This window comes from Dasypus novemcinctus, chromosome 9 (genome assembly GCF_030445035.2).
Source record: "Dasypus novemcinctus isolate mDasNov1 chromosome 9, mDasNov1.1.hap2, whole genome shotgun sequence".
Lineage (NCBI taxonomy): Eukaryota > Metazoa > Chordata > Mammalia > Cingulata > Dasypodidae > Dasypus > Dasypus novemcinctus.
Window position 1 is genome coordinate 68,094,769 of NC_080681.1, and position 25,959 is coordinate 68,120,727.

The following is a 25,959-nucleotide window of genomic DNA, read 5'->3' on the forward strand; positions in this document are numbered from 1 at the left end:
AGGTCACATTGGACATTCTATAAACTTTTTGCTCAGACATTCATTCACCCTATCCTTTTTTCAAGAAGATGAATCTGACCTAGATTTGCTTTCAAATAAATTTATGATCTGGTGGGGGAAAGCAGACTTCTTTGAAAATGGATGGGCAATGAAAATAGGAAGAAGTTCTGCTGAGGAATATGGTTGGGTTAAAAACACCAATTTACAATTCCAAAGTCCTGGTATTAAGGTATGTGTCAGATTAAAATCCCTTGCCAAAGGTCTGACAGTAATAGAAGTGCCCTGCCTGGTTCTAGAGATTGGAGTTGATAATACATCCTATTCCAGGCATGACCCGGTGGCATGGCTAATGTTGGAAGGCCCTACTCTTGCTCAGTTGCTACTGTTTGATAGCTCAGGCTCTAGTTCCTCAAATCCACACTATTATAATCCCATCACACACTTTTCAAATTGAGTTTGGGGAACACGTAACAGTTCAGTTAAGCCACCCTTGGAAAGGTTTTATTGAAATGTCATTACTGATTTAAATTACTAATCACCAGCATAAGAGTCTAATTGCAAATCAAACTCCATAAGTGGAATAATAGGTTTATTGTTAATTTTTATTCATATAGTGTCTTCTGTGATCCAGGCACTGTACTAATGGTTCTTCTTGGATTTCACTTATTGCAGTGCTTAAAATCCTTACCTTCTGACTGAAGAAACTAAAGCACAGGATAATTAAACAACTTGGGCAAGGTCACATTGCTAGTAAATTAGAATTGATACTCAGGCAGTGTGATGCCAAGACTTACCCCTCTGAACCAATATACTAGCTCTTTTGTAAAACATTTATTCTAGTGCCCAGCAACATATATGGCACTTAATACATAACAGAGACAGCTGTTACTGGATTCCATCATTTAACAGGACACTGGAAAGCCTTGTGAAAATTTGGACTTTTTTCTATTAGGAAACGAGTGGCTGGTTGGTGGGGGGAGGGGGCATGGAGAATCCATAGTCAAATGTAGAAATTAAACATTTCACATTATATATATATATATTTGGTCCTTTATTTAGAATCTTTGGAAACATCTTATACATACATTCAGTTTCATTTTTCCTGGTTTACTTTCCTCTTATGCTAATACCCTCTAGTGATGCCATTATTATACTTAAATGTTAGCTCAAATGATGAGACCAAAGCACTATATGTGACTGTAAGAGTACTACTCCTTCCACACATTCCCATCTTCACATCCGGTCAGTTTGTCAGTGAATTGTGATGGCCAAAGGGGTGCTGATGCAAAATACCAGAAATTAGTTGGTTCTTATAAAGGGCATTTATTTGGGGTAGGAGCTTACAGTTACCAGGCCATAAAGCATAAGTTACTTCCCTCACCAAAATCTGTTTTCATGTGGCTGCTGACGTCTGTGAGGGTTCAGGCTTCCTGGGTTCCTCTGGGCTCAGTTTCTCCATTTTCTCCACAAGGTCAGCTGTAGACTATCAGATGAATACTGTCTATCTCCCTGGGGTTTCTGCTGTGTCTAAAGAGCTGTCTCTATTCCTGTGTTCTTCTCCTGGCTCAGGTCCTCTCTTCCTGGGCTTGGTACTCTTTCCTCTGTGTGCTTACTTCCTGGGGCTCCAGTTTAAGACTTCAGAATCAAACTCCAGCATCAAAACTCCAACCTCAGAAACCTTCAACTCTGTCCTTTGCCATGCCTTTTATCTGTGAGTTCCCACCCACCAATGGGTGGGGACTCAATGCCTTAATGATGTGACCCAATCAAAACCCTAATCATAACTCAATCATGCCCAGGTACAGACCTGATTACAAACATAATCCAATATCTATATTTGGAATTCATAACCATATCAAACTGCTACAAAAGGTAACAGTTTATTACAAGCACAGACAGAACCAGTTTTAAGAAGCAGTGGTTCTGTCAATTTATTGCAGGGATTACAGAACATCTAAATTCCTTTAGCAGTAGACTTTGAATAGCATGACCTAAAAAAGATAATGTATAAAAAACCACAACACATTATTTCAAAATGTATATTTAATGGCCATGTCATCAAAATCAAGCAGAATCACATTTTTAAAGTAGTATATGTGTTTTAAGGTAAATTTTCAAGTTTTACTTGGGCTTCATTTCTTCTTGGCTGCACATGCAACTAATATAGGAACATTTAGAGGTTGGTAGCTTCTCATGCATTGAAAGGTCAGATCCTAACAATACTGCATATCATGAATACATCAGACATTTCAAAAGCCATGTGTGATTTCAGAAAATTTAATACCAGTCATGAAAGACATTTTAAACATAAAATTCAGGCACTCTATACTTTGGAATAGCCACAAAATATTCCAAGAAGAGTTAATGCACTTTGTGATTACATCTACTCAAAGATAATTCTCAATTAAAATCTATACTTATTAAATAACATTTTAAATTAGAGCCCATTAAAATTGACAATTACTGTGAACAATTTGCAGCATTGTGTTTTAGCTAAATAAAACTAAACTATTTCTATTATTGACCCTGGTACTCATCCTTCATGGTACATATTTTATGGAGAACTCCATAGTGTTCACTAATTAAGATTTCCCCTTTTCTCCTATTAATACCTGAATAAAATGTCCATAATCAACTTTAAAGGTATCCTCATCTTTTCTGCTATATTTGCTTTCTTTTTTTTCCCCTATGATCTCTTTATTATTTTTTTAAAATGTTACATTCAGCACTTTCTTAGTATACAAAAAACTTCAGCAAATAGGAGGCTCTTTGGAGATCAGGAAACATTAGACAAGCATCTCCATCACTGATCCTGAGTTCCAGTTCATTTGCTCAGTTACTTTGCAGCAGAACACATTGCTCTATCTAGGTTCTTCCAATCTGTGCTGCAAGGTTGACTGGTATGGAGTTAAGGAGAAGGATAATCAAATTTATCACCCTACTTCACACGAGGGAAATTCATCCAGACTCCATCTGACCTGAGGCAAATTATGCTGATTCTGAGTCTCTGGCCTCCACAGTTGAAGACTGAGTGGTGGAAATGCCTTGATACCTGCCTACTGAGCTAGTATTAACTCTAGATGAACCTCCAGACTTGAACATAATTTAACATTTTTAGATTAAGAACATAGATGCAAATAGTTCCTATGGGGAATGAGGTGTGTTTGCTCAGTGGTATGCATTTATGTAGCTCAAAAAACAGAGAGCCTTTAAAGTTTTTAGATTATGTGCATTTTCCTCTTACAATCTGAAAATTGACTCATCAAAATCACTGATGAGAAACATATCCAGAGAAATGAATCTGAAACTTATTTGACTGAAAGTCATATAGAAGAAAGCACAGTAATTTCCCATTGGGGAATCTGGTGTTTCATCATGGGGATCACTGCTAAGTTAATTACACTGCTAATGTTTTCTGGCCTACTTGAAGAGACAATTAGCATAGGTAAATCATGAGTGAGATGGCAAGTCGCTTAGCATTTGTTTCTGTTCATGGGATGCAATCTGAGGTTGCTGTTATGCCTCTGTATGAGACGGGAAAGGGGAGAGGAGGGCATAAGGAAGGAGGGGTTGTTAACTCCAGTTTCAGCAAATACAATCAGACCACTTACTACTAGTTGACAGGCTTTGATGTTAAATGCAAAATATCTAAGTCTCATTCAAGTTTTAGAAATTAACCTCACCAAGAGGGATAGAAGCTGCTGATGTTAGGGAGATGACTGTTGATTTTGGGAAATTCCCTTGAAACCTCAGCCATCTCTTGGCAGAGAGGATGAAGTGGTGAGAGTGAAGGTTGAGGCTGCTTTTCATTCCCACCCTGAACTTCACCTTCCTTTGGATGTTCTAAAACAACATCTATTGCATGGTCTGGAGCTGAGGCTCATGACAGCACAGTTAAGGTCACAGTCCCTCTCTGGTGTTTTAGAATGGCCACAGCTTGTTCATGAGTAACACCTTCCAGAGTCTCACCATTGACAGCTAAAATCTGATCACCTCGCTTCAACTGGCCATCATCTGCAGCTGCTCCCTACAAACAAAAAACATTTCTATTTAATCCAGGGAAAGCAATTCATATTCAAATAACATGAAAACCTCTAACTTGTATAGTAAAAGAATAACTTTTAAAACCACCAATTAAAGTTATTTTAGGTAATGTATTTAAATTAAGAAAACTGTAAGTTGTTGTTTTAGTAGTAATGGTTGAATTGTGACCATAATTATGATTTAAATAACATGTTAGTGGATTAGTACATTTCTTTAACTGTAAGTAGAACTTTATTTCAATATACAATATTAAGTGGAAGTGGATGCTATATCATGTCATATTCATGGAAACATAATATTCAGAAGAGATGGCTATAATAGAATAGAACCTGGTGTTAGTCCTGTTGGCAATACCATCATTATTAAGGGTCCCCATTGCATTATTAAACTATCAGCACTTTGGTGGTCTGCCAAAAAATAACTGTAGCCCTTAAATGGGTGAATTGTATAGTATGTGAATTCTATCTCAATAAATATAAAAAGGTAGCATTTCTGAAACCTTGCACTATCATATTCAAAAGCTTCAACTTTATTTTATTTATCTTTGACCATCTAAACAGATTTCCAAATAACTACCTGTAGATTATACTCAGTCATGCATGGCTCCTCAAAATGGCACAAAGCAAGGGAAGTCTGTTTTTTTTCCATCTTAGAGTTATCTAAAATGGCATATTACTAGACATATTTTGGACTAGGAAGGGAGGAAAAGATCTAGAAAATTATTTACAAGAGGATTTCTCTATCCATTGGGGGTAACTTAAAAATCCTTTGGAGGGGAGTGGATGTGCTCAAGCAATTGATTGTGCCTGCTTCCCACATGGGAGGTCCTGGGTTCAGTCCCCAGTGCCTCCTAAAAGCAAAACAAAAATAACAAACAACAAGCAAACAAAGGAAGAAACCGATTCAGGAGAGCTGATGTGGCTCAGTGGTTGAGCACTAGCTTCCCACATACAAGGTCCTGGTTCAGTCCCCGGCCCTGGTACCTAAAAAAAAAAAAAACCATTGGAAAGGCAGTGTTTGAGCACTCTCTAAACGAGGTGGAACTGCTGGGGAAATTTAGGTGTCCAGGCACTAAGCCAAGTTAAGTGGCACTAATGCTCCAGAGACTCCCATTCACCTGTATTTAGCATGGAGAACCTAGGCGTGGTGGAAGAATCATCCAGAATTTCAAAACTGCGAAGAGTGGAGTTGTCATATAGTGGCTTAATAAAGAATGTTCAAAATCATGTGTATCCTGGGGGAGACATATCAAAATTATATAACTTGCAAATGAGCAATTTTTGCTCAAATCTTTTTTCTTCTTCTCTTTTTAGAAAGTAATGTGTCAAATAAGTAACTCTAATGGATAAATGCATAGTTACTAGGCTAATTTGATGTTCTTTTTTTTTTAAAGATTTATTTATTTATTTTTATTTATTTCTCTCCCCTTCCCCCCGCCCCCAAGTTGTCTGTTCTCTGTGTCCATTTGCTGTGTGTTCTTGTTTTTGTCCGCTTCTGTTGTTGTCAGCAGCATGGGAATCTGTGTTTCTTTTTTTTTGTTGTTGCATCATCTTGTTGTGTCAGCTCTCCATGTGTGTGGCGCCATTCCTGGGCAGGCTGAACTTTCTTTCGTGCTGGGCGGCTCTCCTTACGGGGCGCACTCCTTGCGTGTGGGGCTCCCCCACACAGGGGACACCCCTGCATGGCAGGGCACTTCTTGCACGCATCAGCACTGTGCGTGGGCCAGCTCTACATGGGTCAAGGAGGCCCAGGGTTTGAACCGCAGACCTCTCATGTGGTAGATGGACGCCCTAACCACTGGGCCAAGTTCGGTTCCCTAATTTTTTTTTTAAATCCCCCCCTCCCCCGGGTAGCTCCCTTGTCTGTCTGCTCATCTTCTCTAGGAGACACCGGGAACTGAACACAGGACCTCCCTTATGGGGGTAAGTACCCAACTGCTTGAGCCACATCCACTCCCCCTGATCTTATTAAATTTTACATGCTAAGACTTAAGGGCTTCAGTAAACTTTAGTTATCTGAGTAGTTTCAATGAAGCATGTTAAGTTCTTCATGTTTTACCTTTATTTTCAGCAATGCAAAAAAGGGATGATTTTTCATCTTTCTAGGATTTGTACACTATTTTAGGTCTTGCTGTGCTTACTTGATAGTTTCTTACTGCCCTGTACCTGATCTCCTACTATCAACATGGTATTTGTGGACTAAGGACGGGAAGAAAGAAATAAATGGCTTGAAGACTTTTGGCTCTACCTACGTGATATTTGTCTCAACTTGGTTACTTAGCGTTTTTAGATGCTGAAAATGAGTATGCTATCTACACTGTGGTCTGTTCTAAGGATTAAACATTTGGCACATGATAGTTACTCAGTGATGATGGAAGTAATATAGTAAAATGAAACTCTACTGATAATCAAACTCACGTTTTCAGATTTCATAGGTTCTGAAAAACTATTCTCTAAATTTTGATGTCATCAAAGTCTTTAGACCTGCTTCCTATTGGCTTATGGTAAAAATCAGCTGCTAAAAGAACTAAAATAGCTTTGATTTTGAATCTTGCAATCAAACAAACATCTAAAAGAAAATGGAAGGTCCTGACAGCCTCTTAATCAGATTGACTAAGTCTTGCAACTTTCCTGCACCTTCAAACACCTGTGATGCTTCACAATGTCTGTTATGGGGTGGGGGATAGGGTGGGGGGATTTCAATGGGCCAAATTAGTTTCTTAGTTGAACAAGAGACTTATTAGAAGAAGCTCAGGATACAAAAAAGGTCACATAAAAATAAAAAACCCTGTGGCTATCTGATCTCCAGAAAACTAAAAAGAGAAACATTTCTAAGAATACATGTATTAAAGAAACACGAAACATATAGTTATAGTTCATAGATCTTGAAAATCCCTAAGGGGAAATGTTTAGATCAGAGGTAGAATTCATTTTAGAATTGATTCTTGATAGAAAACTTCTAAATGTGAATATATTCGTTTACATGACAGAAAGAAAAAGAAAAAATAAACAGATATATCTTATAATAAACTCCAAGGGATTATCTAATAATGATGATGATTATTACTTACATTGTAATATTTTACTGAGACTGACTGAACTAAGTAAGTTAGGCTTACAATTTTTTTCTAAACTCATAATTTTGCATTTTTATGTTGCCTCACCTTAGGAAAAAAGGCCCATTCCATAAAAAATATACCAAGGATATTCAGTATTTATTATTTATTATATTACTCATTTGATAGGTGTTTCCTGAATAAACACCTTCAACAAGGCCCATTAAACTGCGTATAAGCTTCAGTCCCTTCATCACTCCCACTATTCATATCCCACTATGATTTGGTGGTATCCTCTTTTCAAATTTCATCAGCAGTGCATGGCCATTTTACTTACAGCTGTACGTTCTGGTGACTGGAAGAATGTGCCAGGCTCCCATCCCAAAGTCTATGTCAGGTACAGTCTGAGGGACTCTGGGACATGGGTCAAAAGACCTTAGAAGCCAAACAGTCCTCTCTCAGGACTGCAGCTGATTTGCCCGCAGTTACCATGAAGTGAAGGGCTTTACAAGGGCAAAGTCAGGCTGGCAGGATTTGCTAAGATGTGGGGACTAAGTACTTTGTAGCCTTTTCACTATCCTTATCTCTATAGCCAGATCTTTCAAAAGCAAATATAACAGAGCCACCAAAGAATAATTATCACAACTATTTATATTGTTAAGTAGTATCTTAGGAGAAGGATGGTCTCTATGTGGTTTATCCATCTTGGGGGTTACCAGACTAGAGCACCACTGTTACCCAGAATGTTTCTTTCCCTCTTCCCTTTTGCCTGCCACCAGTATAACCGCATGTGTTTGGGAAAAATATGCCTTAGATGGACACAGTTGGCCAAATCTGCAGCTACCTGATACTTTCCAAAAGCAAATACAAATGACTCATAAAAGTGAACTTGTGTTTACTATATAATAAATACTGTATAAGTAAGGGACAGAATCTATCTTATTTCTTTTTTCCCCCCATTGCAGTGATACATTCATTTGTTACAACTGTTGAAAGCCACAGTTTTGTAACTGCACCATTAACTATGGTCCATGGTTAACTTAGGGTTCACTGTTTAGTTCTTTTGAAGATCTTTCTTTCTTTAGGAAAATAAAAGAGCAAGAGGCAATTGGGTCAATTAACAAATGACTGGGATAAAAACAAAAAAGAAAAAGCTATCATATCAATACTAAATACTCTTCAGAGAGCTTCAAAATTTATAATAAAATTAAATTTCAATTTTTTAAACCACAAGGAAGTTAAAAATAATTTATCTAAAAGCCATCCAGAGGCAGTGGCAGGAATGAACCCCATGACCTGTATACTAGTTAAGCAGGATATGTTGGAAGTAATATTTAATTCCTGGAAAACACTTTATTACCCAGGCTTACTCTCATCTGCTGGACTGATCTTGTTATTACTTAGTAGAGTAGTGGGAAAGAGAAAGTATCCTGGGATTTCCAGTGATGGGCATCCATTAATGCTTGCATGGATCTGAGGCTGGTACTAAGTTTATACTTCAGCCCTCCCGTGTCTAGCTTTTCTTAAAAGAGAAAGCCAAATCTTTGTTCTTTCTTGGAACAATACTCTCAAGGCAACTTCCAAACAGCATGGCACTGCTCTTTATTACTGAAAGAAGATACTCTTTACAAGCTGTTAGCCTCTACTTCTGTAATAGGGTCCATAGAAAACTATGCTTCTTGTGACTCCATTATTATAAAAGAACTCTTCTTTCACTAGTCTGGTGCTGAAGTTTCCTATAATATTCAAATGAAAGAAGCACACATGCACATATCCAGGTTTAGTCCAAAATGTAAGGCAAAGCAAAGCACTTTAAAAAAATCTCACCTAGGTTTAATTTTTTAAAAAGTACAATAAAAGGAAAAAAATACCTTTGCAAATATAGTCTTGACATAAATTGGCAGGTCTCCATGGGGACTTCCATAACCCCCTACAATACTAAACCCCAATCCTTCAGAGCCTTTCTCCAAAGTAATAATCTTAGGTGGAGGTGTTCTGAAAACACAATGCATGCCATTTAATTGAAGAATGGATATGGAGAGGGAATTTCATTTTAATGGAAGAACATAGATTTGATAGAGACTTTCATACTGCGAAATTATGAAGAAAGGTCAACCTATTAAATCAATCTCTCAAAGAGCGATCTAGAAACTTAGTTTTTAATTCCCTATGTTCCCTTTGTATTTGGTCCACGTTTCCATTCTGGCACTTACTCTACTGCATCGTGATTACTTTACCATTTTTATCCCTATCAGACTATGAATTCCATAAGTCTTAGTTATCTGCGTATTCCAAGCACTATGCACTTTGCTTGTCACAAATGCAGGATCATGACTGTATGAATGAGAACTGAAATCCAGGAGAGAAGAGAAACCAAAGTGATGCAAAATAGATGATGCTAATCTATTTCAAATGTATAATTTGGTTTTTCAAAGCTTCATACAGTGTGGAAGTCTCTTTCAGAAACAACATGGCTAAAAATTAAATTACCTAGGTGGGCTCAAGTAGTTTAATCTAAGCTTAGCTAATGCCAATTTCTTATTCCCAAATGCTATTGTCCCATGGGCACCCAGCGAAGAACTCTGGTGGCCCAGACACTATCATCTCATTTGTAGTAGGTCTGTATTTGTACACTGGAATCACTTGTTTTGTGGCAACATGCATGTCTGAGGGGCAGAGTCATCTGATATAAATCCAGCCATCCAGATATTTAGAGAAATTTGCAATACTGGGATATACGCAACCTCTGACTATGCTGTTGTCTGACTAGAATATTCTTCCCTGTCCTCTCCTCAACTTTGCATGGCTTTCTTTAGGGTTGATTTTCAGCAGGTACACAATGAAACCAGTTGTTTGTTGATATACTTACTGGTTATTTACAGCAGACATCCAAATTAATTGTTGAATGTCTATGCCATGAAAATTAACTTTTTTTTTAATCAGAGAAGTTATGGGTTTATAGAACAACATGCTTAAAACAGAGGATTCCCACATACCACTCTATTGTTAACCTTGTATTGGTGTGGTATGTCTATGTTAATACCACCTGTGTTTATTCCAATTCTTTCAAAACTCAGCTTAAGCATTAGCTTCTTCTACTACGCTTCCTGAGTTGGGCCCCTTTCACGGGCCCTTGTGTTTATGGATCTCTCTGAGAAGATATCTCTCATACACTTATGAACTCTTTAATCATGGACTTATGTGTCTTTTTCCAGTGCTCTGGCAATTCCTAGAGGACAGGGGCAATATTTTACCTACATTTCTAAGTTTGAATCCTTAGGACTTAACACTTGTATACAGTCTGGCCTTAGGAAGGTGCTCAATAAACATCTGCTGAAATAATAATGAATTATCCCCTGTGGCTGAACGGTAATGACATCATAGATAAGGGTTCTACTTTTCACCACTTTGTGGCCCTGGAAGCACTTTCAGCAATGGCTCATGGCTAGACAAGAATTTGATTCATGTTTCCTCTTTCAAAAACAGTCCCCATTTCCAAAGATACTGAAATGGGAACTTAGATACCCAAAGCCACTGTTTCGGAGCCAGGCCCTAGGGTCCACCAAATCATTAGAGACCTTCATAATTGTGTCTGTTCTCAACAAGAGACTTGTTTTCATGGGGAGATGGGGAGTGCATCTGCACTCCTCAACTGGCAACATCTGATGGCATTTACCTCCACCTATCTTATGATGCCATAATATTTTCAGTCAGTTTTAATTTACTTTCATATAAAAGACTAGTCAAAAATATCTCCCAGTGTTCACAATGGTGGGATTACAGGTGATTTTTAAAATTCTTTGAAGCTAGTAGTTCCCAACCTGGCAGAGGGTCTGTGCAGTTATAGCACAGGAACCAGGATTAGCATGGGCATGTCTATATTTCCTTAGGCATATCAAAGGATGCTAGAAGGGACCTAGGTATTTTTTTTTTTTTATGGAAAGGGGTCATTTGTTATACATTTATATATTTGTCATATTTTAATGGTGTGCCATGTACTATTTTTATAATGAGAAAAAAGTAAAATATGCTTAATTTAACATTCTTTTTTCAAGAAAAATAAATCCAAAAGATGTCATTTAAGATAGTGAACTGCCAGGAAAAGACTTGGGAATGGCTGTGATGATGAAATTCTGCAAATAAACCATTTAGGTTAGTCCAAAAGACATTTATTGAGCATCTACTAATGACCAGGCACTAGTGGTACAGAGAGGAATAATTTTAGGTAGCATTTAAGTAGTAAGGGTTCCTCTGCCTATCTGTAGCAGAATGACCCAGAGAAGCTTGTTAAAATCAAATTTCTAGAATCTACTGTAGACCACCCAATCAGAATCTCTGCACACAGAGCCTGAGGAATTAGTATTTTTAAACATGTTCTTTATATTATTCTTATGCACATTCTAGTTTGAGAAAAACAGCTTAATGAGCAATTTTAACTGCAGTTTAAATGAAGAATGCCAGCAAGTATAGCAATAAGAATTAATCTTGGAAAATATTTTAGTTTAGAAAATTGAAGAAACATGGTTCCTTGCATAAAAAAGCAGGGTACACCTGATGCATTTGTTGTGCACCATGTCAAAGTGACAGAGTATAGGCAAAAGCCCTGTGATAAAGACCTTTTAAGAACTCGTAGAGTAGAATAAAGCCTTGTGGGAAATAAGGGAACTATGGTGCCTTCTCCGAGATTATGTAGGAATTAGAGAAGGTAATGTGCACTTCCCTCTCCTCTTCTTCATAAAGTACACTCTAGATCTGGGGAAGATCTCACTGAGCTTTGTCCATGCACATAATAGGCACAATGCATCTAGAATACTCACTCTGTGTCTTCTGAATGATGCTCAGCAGTGGGTGAACCAAGATGGTAGCCTGCAGACATGTTTTCAAGCTGAGTTGCTATGGCGCTTATATTGGTATCTGCTACAACCTGGGGAAAATTTGGAACACGACAACCCATGATAAGGCAGGGGAAAATTAAGAGAAACCATGATATATCCAACGGTCAGTTCTTATTCTTCATTTTATTTGACCTATGAGCAGCTTTTGACTCAATGGTTTTATTCTCTTTCTCTAACTGTCTTCTCCATTTGGTTTCCCGACATCACAATCTACTAGTTTCCTTTCCACCATTCTGATCACTTCTTCATATCTCCCAAACCTCTAACTGTTGGAGTACCACCTCTGTCTATCAGATAGGAACCAAAGATGATACCAATCTTTTTGCTGAAACTGGAAGAATTAAGTTGCCATTACCTGAGATAACAAAGACAATGGGAGCAAAGGTTGGTGGGAGAAAGGGCTCAATTTTGGATATGTTGAGTTTGAGATACCTATTATACATCCCACTAGAGATACCAAGTGGGTGATTAGATTTATGGACCTGGAGTTAAGTGAGAAGTGGAGTTTAAGATACAGATTTGGGAGTCATCAACACATAAATGGTATTTAAATTCAAGAGATGAGATAACTGAAGGAGTGTAGTATAGATGGAAATGATTAGACCAGGACTGAGTTAGAATAGTCCTGCTAAAATATAGCAGATTACCTACTTAAAACCACCCTGTGGAAACCCAGCTCCCTCCGAACACAAGCTGAAGTCTTGACTACAAGCCCTAAGTGATCTGCCTGTACCATCTCTGCCTTCATCTCCTAACATTCTCTTCTCTGTTCACTCTGCTCCAGCCATGCTGGCTCCATTGCTGTGCCTTCTGTCTGGAATGTTCTGCATTTAGTATGTGCATGGCTAAGCTCCTTTACTTCCCTCAGGTCTTTATTCTAAAGTCACCTTCCCAGGTTACTTTTTATTTCTACACCAACTCCCCAGCTCAACATTTCATATTCCCATTCCCTGCTTTATGTTTTCCTCCTTACCATTATTGCTATCTATTGAACTGTATATATTTTTATCTTATTTATTGTCTATCACTTCATACTAGAATGTGTGGGCAGGAAGTTTGTTCTGTTCATTACCATATCTCTTCACAAAGAACAGTGCCTGGCAAATATTAGGTGCTCAACAAATATTTGTTGGATGAAAGAATGAGTAAATGAATATCTCTGGCTCCCTGAGATTTGCCTTTTAGATATTCCTAAACTATAAGAGTAATGATATTTAAATATTCACTTTATATTTGTATTCTGCAAATAACATTCCAAAGTATTCAGACGAAATATGGCACTGATCTGAGAATCTAAACTAGGAACCAGAATGGAGTTGTAGAGTTCAGCTTCTGCCACTCAAATGATGTTATATCTGAGCTTCAGCTTAGTTAATGGATTTTGCTTATGATGTTAAATTTATGTCATAAAAGCCTGCCTTGCCTGCTTACTCTGTAGTTTTCTTGCATCTCAACTAATCAACAGAATTTATTTTTCAAAAGCTCTTCCTCCTACTTCTAGGTTATAATACTCATTGCAGGAGTACAGAGTGAGGGGATTTTGCTTGACAGCAGTGCAAAGGGGATTGCTTTGATTGCAGTTTCAGAATAAGCCAAAAGAGGGCACCGCTGCCTAAGTTGCTAAGTTTAACTACATCTGTTTAAAGTATTTTAGAACAAAGAGGGTGATAGGCCTGCCGTGGCTGGGCCAGAAGCATCCTATTCTAGGGAAAACATTGCTATGTGCAAGTTTAGGATCTTCTGGAAACATCATCATATGAAGAATGACAATTTATTGGGGGATATTTAAGGGAATAAGACTTAAGTAGGAAATGGCTGATGCTCCCACTCTGAAAGCTCCTCCTCTTATCACCAGTTCTTTCTGCTTTCATCCAGAGAGAGTGGGTTGCAAGAATTGTCTTTGCAGAAGTCGCTGTCACCTCATTTATTCTTTTTTGTTGTTGTTCATTTTAAAAGTTTTTATGTTTTCCTTCCTGCCCCCTCACCTATTCTTAACCCATGCCTTCTTTATAAACCACTCTTTCTAGCTTCAGTACCTCTTACCTAGTCCAGACTTCCATGACCCACACTCTTCTGGCTCTCTTCCTGCTACTCGGATCCATTCATCATCGCTTTGCTCTTCTTCTACTCACCTCTCTATGACTCTCAGTCCTGGGCCCTCTTTCACTTGCACACTCAAGCTCTAAGTGCTACCACACATTCCCATTGCTTTAAATTCCAATAATATCCTGGCAATTCCCAGTCTAGCCTACTATACCCAATTGCTAGCTTGATATCTGCATTTTAATATTCTAAAGGCTTATTAAAATCAACACAACCGAATTCGAGCTCTTCAACCACCTATTCCCTTCAATTCATTTTTCCTCTAATTTTCATTGTCTTAATAAATGGTACCTCACGCCGCTCAATTAGGAATCTGCTAAGTGGAATTTTGAAAATTGCTGTCTGATGACTGTCCAACTGGAAAGGATGCCGATGCTAGCCATATAGGTGCTCCCTTCTGAATAGGAACCCGGGCCTCCTGTATGTAACCAAGTCCTCCGGATTCTACCTCCAAAGTGCTTCTGAAATTCATTTATTTTTTGTATCACTATGACCATACTAGTTGAAACCATCATCATCAACTGTCTTTTAACTGAAATCCCTATTCATTTTTTTTAAAAAGATTTTTTATTTCTCTCCCCTCCACCCCCGCCCCCCCCCCCCCGGTTGTCTGTTCTGTGTCCATTCGCTGTGTGTTCTTCTGCGTCCACTTGTTTTCTTCTCAGCAGCACTGGGAATCTGTGTCTCTTTTTGTTATGTCATCTTGCTACATCAGCTCTCCGTGTGTGCAGCGCCATTCTTGGGCAGGCTGTACTTTTATCATGCTGGGCAGCTCTCCTTATGGGGCGTACTCCTTGTGTGTGGGGCTCCCCTACGCGGGGCCACCCTTGTGTGACACGGCACTCCTTACAGGCATCAGTACTGCACATGGGTCAGCTCACCACATGGGTCAGGAGGCCCTGAGTTTGAACCCTGGACCTCCCATGTGGTAGGCAGATGCTCTATCAGTTGAGCCAAATCCGCTTCCCTCATTTTCTTCTAACTTCTGTCTTCACACAGCAGCCAGTTATCTTTTTAGATATAAAATGGATAATGGCACTCCTCTGCTTAAGTCTTTCTGTGAACTCTTTGTACTTCGGTTGTTGTTGTTGTTTTTTTGTCTCTTTGTACTTGGAATCAAATTCAGATCCCTACTTACACACAGAAAGGTTCACCACTCTGACCCTATGTATTTTCACTCTGCCCCAGTCCTCACTGCCTGAACTCTCCGTACCCCAGTCACCCTGGGCTCAGTTTAAATGCTACTTCCCCTATACAAGCCTTTTTTGACCACCCCCATTTAATTTCTCCTGTTTTCCTTTCAAAGTATTTCTCACTGATTGAGATGATACATTATTTGTGTGACTGTTAACTCTCCTTGCTTTTTTTTAAAAAAAGATTTATTTATTTCTCTCTGCCCCCCCCCCCACCCCATTGCCTGCTTTCTATGTCCATTCACTGTTCTTCTGTGCCCGATTGCATTCTTGTCAGCAGCACCAGGAATCCGTGTCTCTTTTGGTTGTGTCATCTTGTTGCATCAGCTCTCCCTGTGTGCGGCACCACTCCTGGGCAGGCTGCACATTTTTTGCATGGGGTGGCTCTCTTTACGGGGCACACTCCTTGTGTATGGGGCTCTCCTACATGGGGGACATGCCTGTGTGGCATGGCACTCCTTGCATGCATCAGTACTATGCATGGGCCAGCTCACCACATGGGCCAGGAGGCCCTGGGTTTGAACCCTGGACCTCCCATATGGTAGGTGGATGCTCTATCAGTTGAGCCAAATCTGCTCCCTAACTCTCCTTTCTTAATAAAGGATACATGAAGTTATGGACTGTTTTCTTTAGTTCAATGTTACTATGTGCTTGGCACACAGTAATTGCTCAATAAATACTTGTGGAATGAATGAATAACTCTAAAGTGTTCCATAAGGAACAGGGATTACAGAACCCAATTCTTTGAATTTCCACAGAGTAGAGTGAGACTGATGAAGATTATAAGGAGATGGTTTTAGGACTTTTAAAAAAATTATTTAAAAAATTTATTGTGGTAACATATATACACCCTAACATTTCCCATTTTAACCACTTACAAATGTACAACTCTGTGGTGTTAATTACATTCATGATAATTTGTTACCATCATCACCATCATCCATTACCCCAATTTTTACACCACCCCAAACAGAAACTCCGTATCCGTTAAGCATTAACTCCCTGTCCCCCACCCTCACTTAGGCTCTTTTAAGGAGGAAAAAATTCTAGTAACTAAGTAATTATGCAGTGGAACAGTACCTATTATTAGGACATGAGCACCCCATCAAGGCAAGCATTCAAATAGAGACTTGAAATCTATTAATTAGGAATGAAAAGTTAAAAAAATTTCTATGCTTGGTAGGAAGTTGGACATGTACTGTCTGCTGACCATGTCTGCACAATCCTCTCACCCCCAGAAAGATTTTTCAGCCCCACAACATTTGCATCAAGCCTCTTGGTCTTAGAGTGCATTAGTCATTTGATAGGTAGGAGAGTTACACCTGGGAAGGTGCGTGAACGGGTTAACCTTATCTCCTAAGGGTGTGGGTGTACAACACCTATAAATTCATTGCCTTGTTTTGCTTCAGCCCTGCATCTGAAATGCTCTCCCCCGGCATCAACACCAGGGTCTGAACAACTTGGAGGTATGGCTGGGAGATACCTATTTGTGTGCTTTTGGGAGGAGGAAAGGCAAATATAATGGGAAGTTTACACATTTCTCTTTCTCTTTGTTTTTCTTCTTCTTCTCTCTTTTTTTAAAGTAAATATTGAACTCCTGTATATAAACTTCTATGGAAGGTTCTAAGAATAGGGATGAGGAGTAGAGGAAACTAAGTCTAAGGATGATGGACATCATCCAGCATGGAAGGCAGATAGGACACAAGCAGTTGCAAGTGGAGAGGACAACGGGAGGACAGGGATTCCCCAAGGGCAAGGCAGGGGGCTTTGAGGTCTTTCTTAATAATATCTGCGGATCTTGAATGTGTAGTTCAAGAGCTGTGGTGTTTGGAGTCCTGAGCTGGGTGGGACCACCTCCAACCCTAAAATCTGCAGCTTGTGGTTTGGTTTTCTGCATCACTTAGATCAGGACGCTTTCCTCTGTCCCGCATACCTGGAGACCCCGAGATGTGGTCGATGTCCTCCTTGCTCTTTCAAAACTTCACTGACCTTTCAAAACTGTTAATGTGGTTCAAACCTCATGGGTCCTTTAAGTTTATGCCTTTCCTTGTTAAACACAGTGCTGCTTTTTTTGAGTGGTCTTTAAGGTAGTTAACTAGAATTGGAACTGCTAGGTGATGCGGTATACACAAAATTTAACAGAGCCTCCAAAACTGCCAGTTGGTTATACCAATTTAGACTCTCACCAGGCATTTAATAAAAGTACTTTGTTTCCCACATCCTCCTCTACCCTTGTTATTATCAAACATATATTTGCCTACCTGAAGATGGGAAAGTCTCTGACCTGGAGAAAGAGGAGGAGGCCTCTCACCTGGAGCATAAGTGTGTGCATGTGTGTGCGTTGGGGAACAGCTACCTGAGGAGAGGGAGGCTTGTGAAGGACAGTGAAGAGGCTTTGTCCATAGAAGCTGAGTCTAAGGAACAGGCAGAGACCTCAGAGTCAGTGGAAGGAAAGAACCAATAAACATATTTCCTCCTCAGTCTGCCTTTTCCTCTCAATCTGTTACCCTCCAGAGTCCATATCTCTCTTCAACTGCTCTTTTCTCCACACTTTGTGTTCCTCACTCCAATTAAGTTTCCTCCTCAAACTGCACTTATCCCCCATTTTGTGTTTCCTCCTTCAAATGCATTTCCTACTTAATTGTGTAGCAGTTTGATATTATTGCTGAATTCCAAAAAAGAAATGTTGGATTATGTTTGTAAACTGATCTTTTCCTTTGGGCATATTAGATTATATTGGATTACTTAATCAGGTGGACCTCTTGTGCCAGTAGGGCATTGAGACCCCACCTTTGGTGGGTGGGGACTCATAAATAAAAGGCATGGCAAAGGACAGAGTTGGAGGGTTTTTGATGTAGTTTGAAGCTGAAGCCTTAAGTTGGAGCCCCGGGAAGCAAGCTCTCAGAGGAAACAGAAGCCCCAGGAAGAGAGGAACTCTGAGCCCAGGAAAAAGAAGGCTGAGGAAGGGAGGATGCCAGGAAGCCTGAACCCTGGCAGATGTCTGTGGCCATCCTGCTTCAACATGTGGAAATAGACTTTGGTGAGGGAAGTAACTTATGCTTTTTGGCCTGGTATCTGTAAGCTCCTACTCCAAATAAATACCCTTTATAAAAACCGACCAATTTCTGGTATTTTGCATCAGCACCCCTTTGGCTGACTAATACAGAATTTGGTATCGAGGAGTGGGGAAGTGCTTTTGCAATTACTGAAATGCTGGAATGGTTTTATATATTGGTAAAGGGTATTTTTTGGAGGAATTGTGAGATGCTTGGGAAAAAAGACCTACAGTGCTTAGAAGAGACTGTTGATAGCAATATGGATGCTAAAGAGACTTTTTATGATGCCTTAGAAGTAAATGAGGAAACTATTATTGGAAACTGGAGGAAAGGCGATCTGTGTTTTAAAGTTACAGAGAACTTAGCAAGATTAACCAGCAGTGTTTTATGGAAGGTAGAATTTGAAAATGGTGAGCCTGGGCATTTACCTGAAGAAATTTCCAAAGTAAACCTAGAGAATGCAGCTTGGCTTCTGCTTACAGCTTATAGCAAAATGCTAGATGAGAGAGCTATGCTGAGGACTGAACTGTCAGGCATAAAGACAACAGAAACTGATTCTGGGAATTCCAAGCTTCTGGAAATCAAGATCCCAGATGAAAGTGCCCCTTTGGAGGACTTAACTAAACTTGGAACTTGTAAACCAGGATTGAAGATGCAGTTATGTTGGAAAGACTTGTGGAAAGTCTTATTGTCTGATGGCTTGGACCCCTGCTTCCTGCATGCTAAACCAACAGAATTTTTTAGAGAGCTGTATGAACAAAACCACTGTCAGCCTGGAATAAAAGGCACAGGGAAAGCAGAGGTTGAAGGGGACATGATTTCATGAAGAAAACCATGGAACCTGAGATCTGGAATTAGGACATCATCTTGGGCCAAGAGAGGAACCTCACCCTTGAGTACAGAGACGGTGACTTTGCCCCAGTAGTTGAAGAGGGTGGATGTTCCTGCCTCATGTTCTGGGAGAGTTTTGCTGCCCCAGGGTACAGAAAGGGTGGAGGACATTCCCCAAGGATTAGGGAAGGCCAGGTGGTCAACTTGTTGCTCTGAGAGGGTTGAGCCTGATGCCAAAGGTTAGGGGGAATGTTGTCTTCACATCACTGTACTAGGGGGTTAAGACTCTAACCCAAAGATTGGATAAGGGGTGGCAATCACCCCAACACTCTTGGAGGGAGAGGTCTGGAGCTTGGTTGACACCCATATGCTTGATGAGGGTGGAACCAAGAAAATGGCCGTTGGGCAAGCCAGTGGAAAGGATGAGTTCCCATATGGCCCCAAGGAGAAGAAACCATCTTTTTAGGAATAACTCCCAGACTTTGAAATCAAACAGAGGATTCCTTGCAGGTTTACTGATCTGTAGAGAAACTGACTCATGTTTCCCTCCCAATTTCTACTTTTTGTAATGAAAATGTTTATCCTTTGTCTGTCCATTTGTGCATTGGAAGTAGATGAATTGTTTTGTAAGTTTCAGAAGTCTATAGCAGACAGGACTTTGCCCCAAGACAAACTGTATTTCTTTAAATTGATTGTGGTATGATTTAGTACTTGCATTGTAATTGATTTAAGGTGTGGTGCTTTTGTTTTTTTTTTTAATATCGTAATGTCTTTTTGGAATTCAGAAGGTAGAGTGTAACACTTTGATATTATTGATGAATTACAAAAAAGACATATTGGATTATGTTTGTAAACTGATCTTTTCCTCTGGCATATTAGATTATATCGGATTCAGAGGTTTGCTTGATTAAGTAATCAGGTAAACCTCTTGTGTCAGTGGGGAATCACAGATAAAAGGCATGGCAAAGGACAGAGTTGGAGGGTTTGTGATGTTGGAGTGTGATGCTGAAGTGTTAAGCTGGAGCCCCAGGAAGTAAGCTCACAGAGGAAAAAGAAGCAAGCCCCAGGAAGAGAGGAAACCCGAGCCCAGGAAAAAGAAGCCTGAGGAAGGGAGGAACCCAGGAAGCCTGAACCCTTGCAGATGTCAGCAGCCATCTTGTGTCAACATGTGGAAATAATATTTTGGTGAGGGAAGTAACTTATGCTTTATGGCCTGGTATCTGTCAGCTCCTACCCCAAACAGATACCCTCTATAAGAACCAACCAATTTCTGGTATTCTGCATCAGCACCCCTTTGGCTGACTAATACAAGTTGTTTCTCTCTTTAACAGGGTTTCCTCCTTAAACTGTTTTTCCTCTGTGATTAAATGATTTAATAAACCACAGTCTGAGTTGTCAAAAAAATGTTTGAAGTTTGGAGTAAAATATGAAGGGGCCTTATCTCCTTCTAGTGGTACACTCCAACTCCATGATTTTAAAGCAGGGGTTCTTGACCAGGGGGCCATGGAGCTTAAATTGAAAAAAATCATCTTACTGTCTTAATTTTCTCTGACCGCTAACTGAAGTCTAGCATTTCCTTCACTTATGAATGTATGCAATAAATTACAGTAGTACTCACTTCATATCACATTACAGTTGTTGCATATCTTGAAAAATTGCTTACGCTTATCCATTCTTCAAAATTACGGTAGTTGTTAGACCCAATGCTAGTTGAGTGTCATAAATCTATCTGCCTCTATGTTCTGTGGTTTTCACTTGACTGGCAAAGGGGTCAGTGGAAGAAAAAAGGTTAAGAACCCCATTTAAAAGGGAGTTTTAACATCCTATGACTTGAAGGCTATATTATAATAAACACTAATTTAGTGCTTACCATTTGCAATTCACTTCATCAAACACTTTTACATTATACTTCACTTAATCCTCATAGCAGCCTTGTAAGAAAAGAAAAAATCCCATTTTGGATGGAATTGAAGCATAGAGATTCAAACATACAACTTTTTTTTTTTTTTTTTTTTTTTGAGGTACCTGGTTTGGGGAATGAACCCGGGACCTTGTCCTGGTATATGGGAAGCTGAGACTCAACCTACTGAGCTACTGAGCTGTACTGGCTCCCAGAGTTGGTTTTTTGTTTGCTTGTTTTTGTTTTAGGAGGTACTGAGGATTGAACCTGGTACCTCATACATGGGAAGCAGAGATTCAACCACTTGACCTACATCTGCTCTCCAAACCCACAACTTTTGGATACTAAAGCTTACCTCTCCTTCAGAACTTATCCTAGCTCCTCGTTTTTCAGACCTGTGTATAGTTCACTGTATTTTCCTGCAGTATTTTACCTTCTACCTGGCTTCATTTGGCTTTCTATTCAGCATAGATAGGTATCTTCCTCCTGGTTACATACTAGAATCACTGAGGAACTTTAAAATATCCTGATGTCCACATGATATTTAGACCAATTAAATCAGAAACTGGGTGGGATCCAGGACTCAGTATTGAAAGCAGTGATTTTATTATACAACAAAGGTTAAGAACTACTTATAAACCAAACCCCAGGCATTCCCTATTCTCAGAGTTTCTAAACAAAGGAATTTACAAGGTTTTATAAAGAGGGGATGAGGGTGGAGTGAGAAGGGTACCCCAGGCATAAAAAATAGCATCTACAAATCTTTACTCATCTTTAAATAATGTGCTTTACTCCAGTACGTCTGAGGTGTGGAGTCTGAACCAGTAGCACCATCAATACCTGGGAGCTTTTAGAAATGTGCTCTGGGATCCCATCCCAGTCCTACAGAAACAGAAACTCTGGCGGTGGGAACCGGAACTTGTGTTTCAGGAAGCCCTCCAAGGGACGGTGAAGGGTGCAAGTGTTTGAGAAGCACTGCTCCACTCAGTTCCTTTAGCTTCTGTTTAAAATCTTTCCTTTAATCCTTTTCTAAACAAGGCTAGAAGAGAAGCCACCAGACTCAAACTCATCTGCAGCATTTCTCCTTAGCTTTTTCAGATGGAACATCACCCCACCTATCTCCTTTGTCCTCAACCACTCGCTTGTTCTCTACTGACTTGCTGCCAATCTCGGAAATGAAGAAATTCCTTCAAAGATTGCCAGTGATGTAACTGCCAGCTGGAGTAGCCTTTTTTTTTTTTTTTTTAAACACAGATTTTATTTAATTCTGCCTCACTGGCAATTGTATATCCTTGAAATTCTTTTTCACCCCTGGTGTCCAGGACATGTACTCAGCTGCTGGCTCTTTTCTGTTCTCTTTCTTCAATGTCAGGATATTTAATTTTCTTTCTATGTGCACCTGATAAAAAATTAAACAGTATACTACGTGACAAAAAAAGTCAACCTTCGCACTCCCTAGAGACACAGTGAACTTTTTAAAAAAAATTCTAAAGCTATAAGCTAAATAATATGCTTATACGACTATTTTGATATTTATCATCTTGATATCTACTGACTTCCTACTCCAAAACATGAGAATTTAGCTTACAAACTTTTCCACTGAAGTTTCATTTATAAGTTCTATTAGTTTTTTAGGTTTTTAAAAATATATTTAAATTTCTGTAGTTTTAACAATTTCCAACAATCTCTTTTTACTTCAACTTTGAAAAATTATACAAGCATATATTTTCATTTTTTATTTTATTTTTTAGGTACTAGGGATGGAGATCGAACCAAGGACCTCATAGGTGGGAAGCCAGCCCTCAACCACTGAACCACATCGGCTCCTCTGAGTTGGTTTTTACATTTGTTTGCTGTGTTTTTGTTTTTAGGAGGCACCAGAAACTGAACCCAGGATCTCCCACGTGGGAAGTAGGTGCTCAACCACTTGAGCCACACTTGCTCCCCCAAGCATATCATTTTAAAAGTCCAAATAATTTTATATGTATTTCATGATAAGGACTCCTTTGCGCCATCCCTAATTCTTTTTTTTTTCAAAGATTTTTATTTATTCCTCTCCCCTTCCTCTCCACCCCCCCAGTTGTCTGCTCTCTGTGTCCATTCTCTGTGTTCTTCTGTGTCTGCTTGTATTCTTGTGAATGGCATTGGGATTCTGTGTCTCTTTTTGTTGCGCCATCTTGCTGCGTCAGCTCTCTGTGTGTACGGCGCCACACCTGGCAGGCCGTACTTTTTCATGCTGGGCATCTCTCCTTATGGGGCATACTCCTTGTGTGTGGGGCTTCCCTATGCGGGAGATACCCATGTGGCACGGCACTCCTTGCGTGCATCAGCACTGCGTGTGGGCCAGCTCATCACACAGGTCAGGAGGCCCTGGGTTTGAACCCTGGACCTCCCAAGTGGTAGGCAGACACTATCAGTTGAGCCAAGTCCACTTCCCACACCTAATTCTTATTCCCTAAAAGCAATTACTTTCAATCCTTTTAACTGTTTCTTCTGTAATTCTAAATAATATGGAAAACATTTCTTGATTTTTCAGTTTTAGATATCTGATCACTTCTTATTATAGAAGATAAGGATTTAACACTTTCATATGTTCTTTCCCACCAAAATCCTTCCAACCTCCTCTGCTACCAATATTTGACATTTGGTTATACTGATTTCATTAATATGACTGTCTCCTTTTTAATTCACAGGCATTTCTCCTGTAGCCCTCTCTCCTCTAATTTGGACGAGCTGTTCTCCAGGCTGGCTTCACAGGTATCGTCCTGTGATTTCCATTCTCTGCAGCTCTAGATTCACTGGCTTCCCTTTCTGTTTTGCTCTGTGGTTAGAGTATATCCTAAAGTAATTTTCTCAGAAATATAGTTGATAAAAAGTCAGGTGCCACTTGAATTTCTTGTTCTTTTGTACGTAGCTTGTTTTTTTCTCTTTGAAAGTTTTAGATGTATACAGGTATTATTCTTATGTTATTCTGATCACTGCTTAATGGGCTTTTAAACTAACTTTCTTTCATTTCTTTATTTTCCTCTTTCTGTTTTTCTTTTTGCAACTATTTGTCAGCTATTCGATCTTCTGGATTAATTGCATGTTTTACCTTTTCTCTCCTATTTTCAATCTAGGACTCATGAGGAAAGCCACTGTTTTTATGTTATCTTATGATGTACGGTAAGTCTCTCTCTTCTAACCAACAGTGGACCCTCTTGTATCAGTTTTGTCTGATCTGAAGGATGCCCTCAGGGAGCTTCCCAAGCTACTTTGTAGAAAGACCTTTATTTTATTTTATTTTTTTTAAGATTTAGTTATTTCTCTCCCCTCCCCCTGCCTGCCCCAGTTGTCTGTTCTCTGTGTCCATTTGCTGCATGTTCTTCTTTGTCCGCTTCTGTTGTTGTCAGCGGCACAGGAATCTATATCTCTTTTTGTTGCGTCATCTTGCTGCATCAGCTCTCCGTGTGTGCGGTGCCATTCCTGGGCAGGCTGCACCTTCTTTTGCACTGGGCGGCTCTCCTTACGGGGCGCACTCCTTGTGCGTGGAGTTCCCCTACACGGGGGACACCCCTACGTGGCACGGCACTCCTTGTGCACATCAGCACTGCGCATGGGCCAGCTCCACATGGGTCAAGGAGGCCTGGGGTTTGAACTGCGGACCTCCCATGTGGTAGACAGATGCCCTAACCACTGGGCCAAGTCCGCTTCCCCAGACCTTTAATTAATCTCTCTGCTTGTAGACACTCTTCTTCTGCCTTTCATAACTGCTGCTAACTTGAAACCTTTGTCCTCTGTTTTTGTCTCCTCTCTCTAGATTTTCATTGATTTATTCAAGCAGTATCTATCAAGTATAATGTGCCAAGCAATAGAGATGATAATATTGCAACAGCCTTAGATGGCTTCATTTCTCCCTCAGTTTCTTGCACTATCTCCCCAAACATTATGGGCAGGTTTCCTTCTGCCTGCAGGGTAGCTCCATGCCTGTCTCAAGCTATAATTGCTATCTTCTCTCCAAACATACTCCTTATTCCCTACTTCAGTTAATGCTACCTCAATCCATCCATTCCCCCAAGCTTAAAAATGTTTGGAAAAATCTCTTTTTTTAAAAAAAGATTCATTTATTTATTTCTCTCCCCATCCCCCTGAACCTGGTTGTTCTTTGTGTCTATTTGCTGCATCTTCTTTGTCCGCTTCTGTTGTTGTCAGCGGCATGGGAATCTGTGTTTCTTTTTGTTGCGTTATCTTGTTGTGTCAGTTCTCCGTGTGTGTGGTGCCATTCTTGGGCAGTCTGCACTTTCTTTCACACTGGGTGGCTTTCCTTACGGGCGCACTCCTTGCGCGTGGGGCTCCCCAGCGCGAGGACACCCCTGTGTGGCATGGCACTTCTTGCACGCATCAGCACTGCGCATGGGCCAGCTCCACACGGGTCAAGGAGGCCCGGGGTTTGAACCGCAGACCTCCCATGTGGTAGACGGATGCCCTAACCACTGGGCCAAGTCCGCTTCCCTGGAAAAATCTCTTAATGAACCTAAGTGAACACCACAGGTTCCTTTTGTGATAAGATCTTTGATTTGCTCTTTTTATCTTCTATGTCCTCAAAGTAAGAAGTAAAAACAACATTCCCTACAGGACCCTGACTAATACAGATGGTTTCTGCTACTTGGAACCAAAAATCTCAACAAAGATGATTCTCTTTCACTTCTTAAAAAAAAAAAAAAAGTAAAAACAACAGAAAACTTTTCTAGAACACACTTTGGGTTACCTGAGCATTGTCCAATCAAGGTTTTTTTTAAAAAATAATTCCATAGATAACAGAGCTGAATCAGGGAAAACAACAAAAACCAAACCCTACACATTTAACTATGAAACTATAGAAGCAATTGTAATTGAAGACATT

The 25,959-nt window shown here is 39.8% G+C and overlaps 1 protein-coding gene across 10 annotated transcripts in view; it reads right to left on the reverse strand.

Annotated features, from left to right (window-relative positions):
* Positions 1-2,025: 2,025 nt before the first annotated feature.
* Positions 2,026-25,959, reverse strand: part of PATJ (PATJ crumbs cell polarity complex component) — a 435,722-nt gene continuing 411,788 nt past the window's right edge. For 5 of the 10 annotated variants that reach the window (XM_071217419.1, XM_012519030.3, XM_012519029.3 and 2 more), the window contains 3 exons: positions 11,917-12,023; positions 8,971-9,094; positions 2,026-4,027 (listed from right to left, as the gene is read on the reverse strand). In XM_071217419.1, the coding sequence (XP_071073520.1) occupies positions 3,881-4,027; positions 8,971-9,094; positions 11,917-12,023 (378 nt within the window). In that variant the 3' untranslated portion in view covers positions 2,026-3,880. The remainder of the gene's footprint in view (positions 4,028-8,970; positions 9,095-11,916; positions 12,024-25,959) is intronic. The other 5 variants (XM_071217421.1, XM_012519032.3, XM_012519031.4 and 2 more) reach the window with 1 other exon arrangement.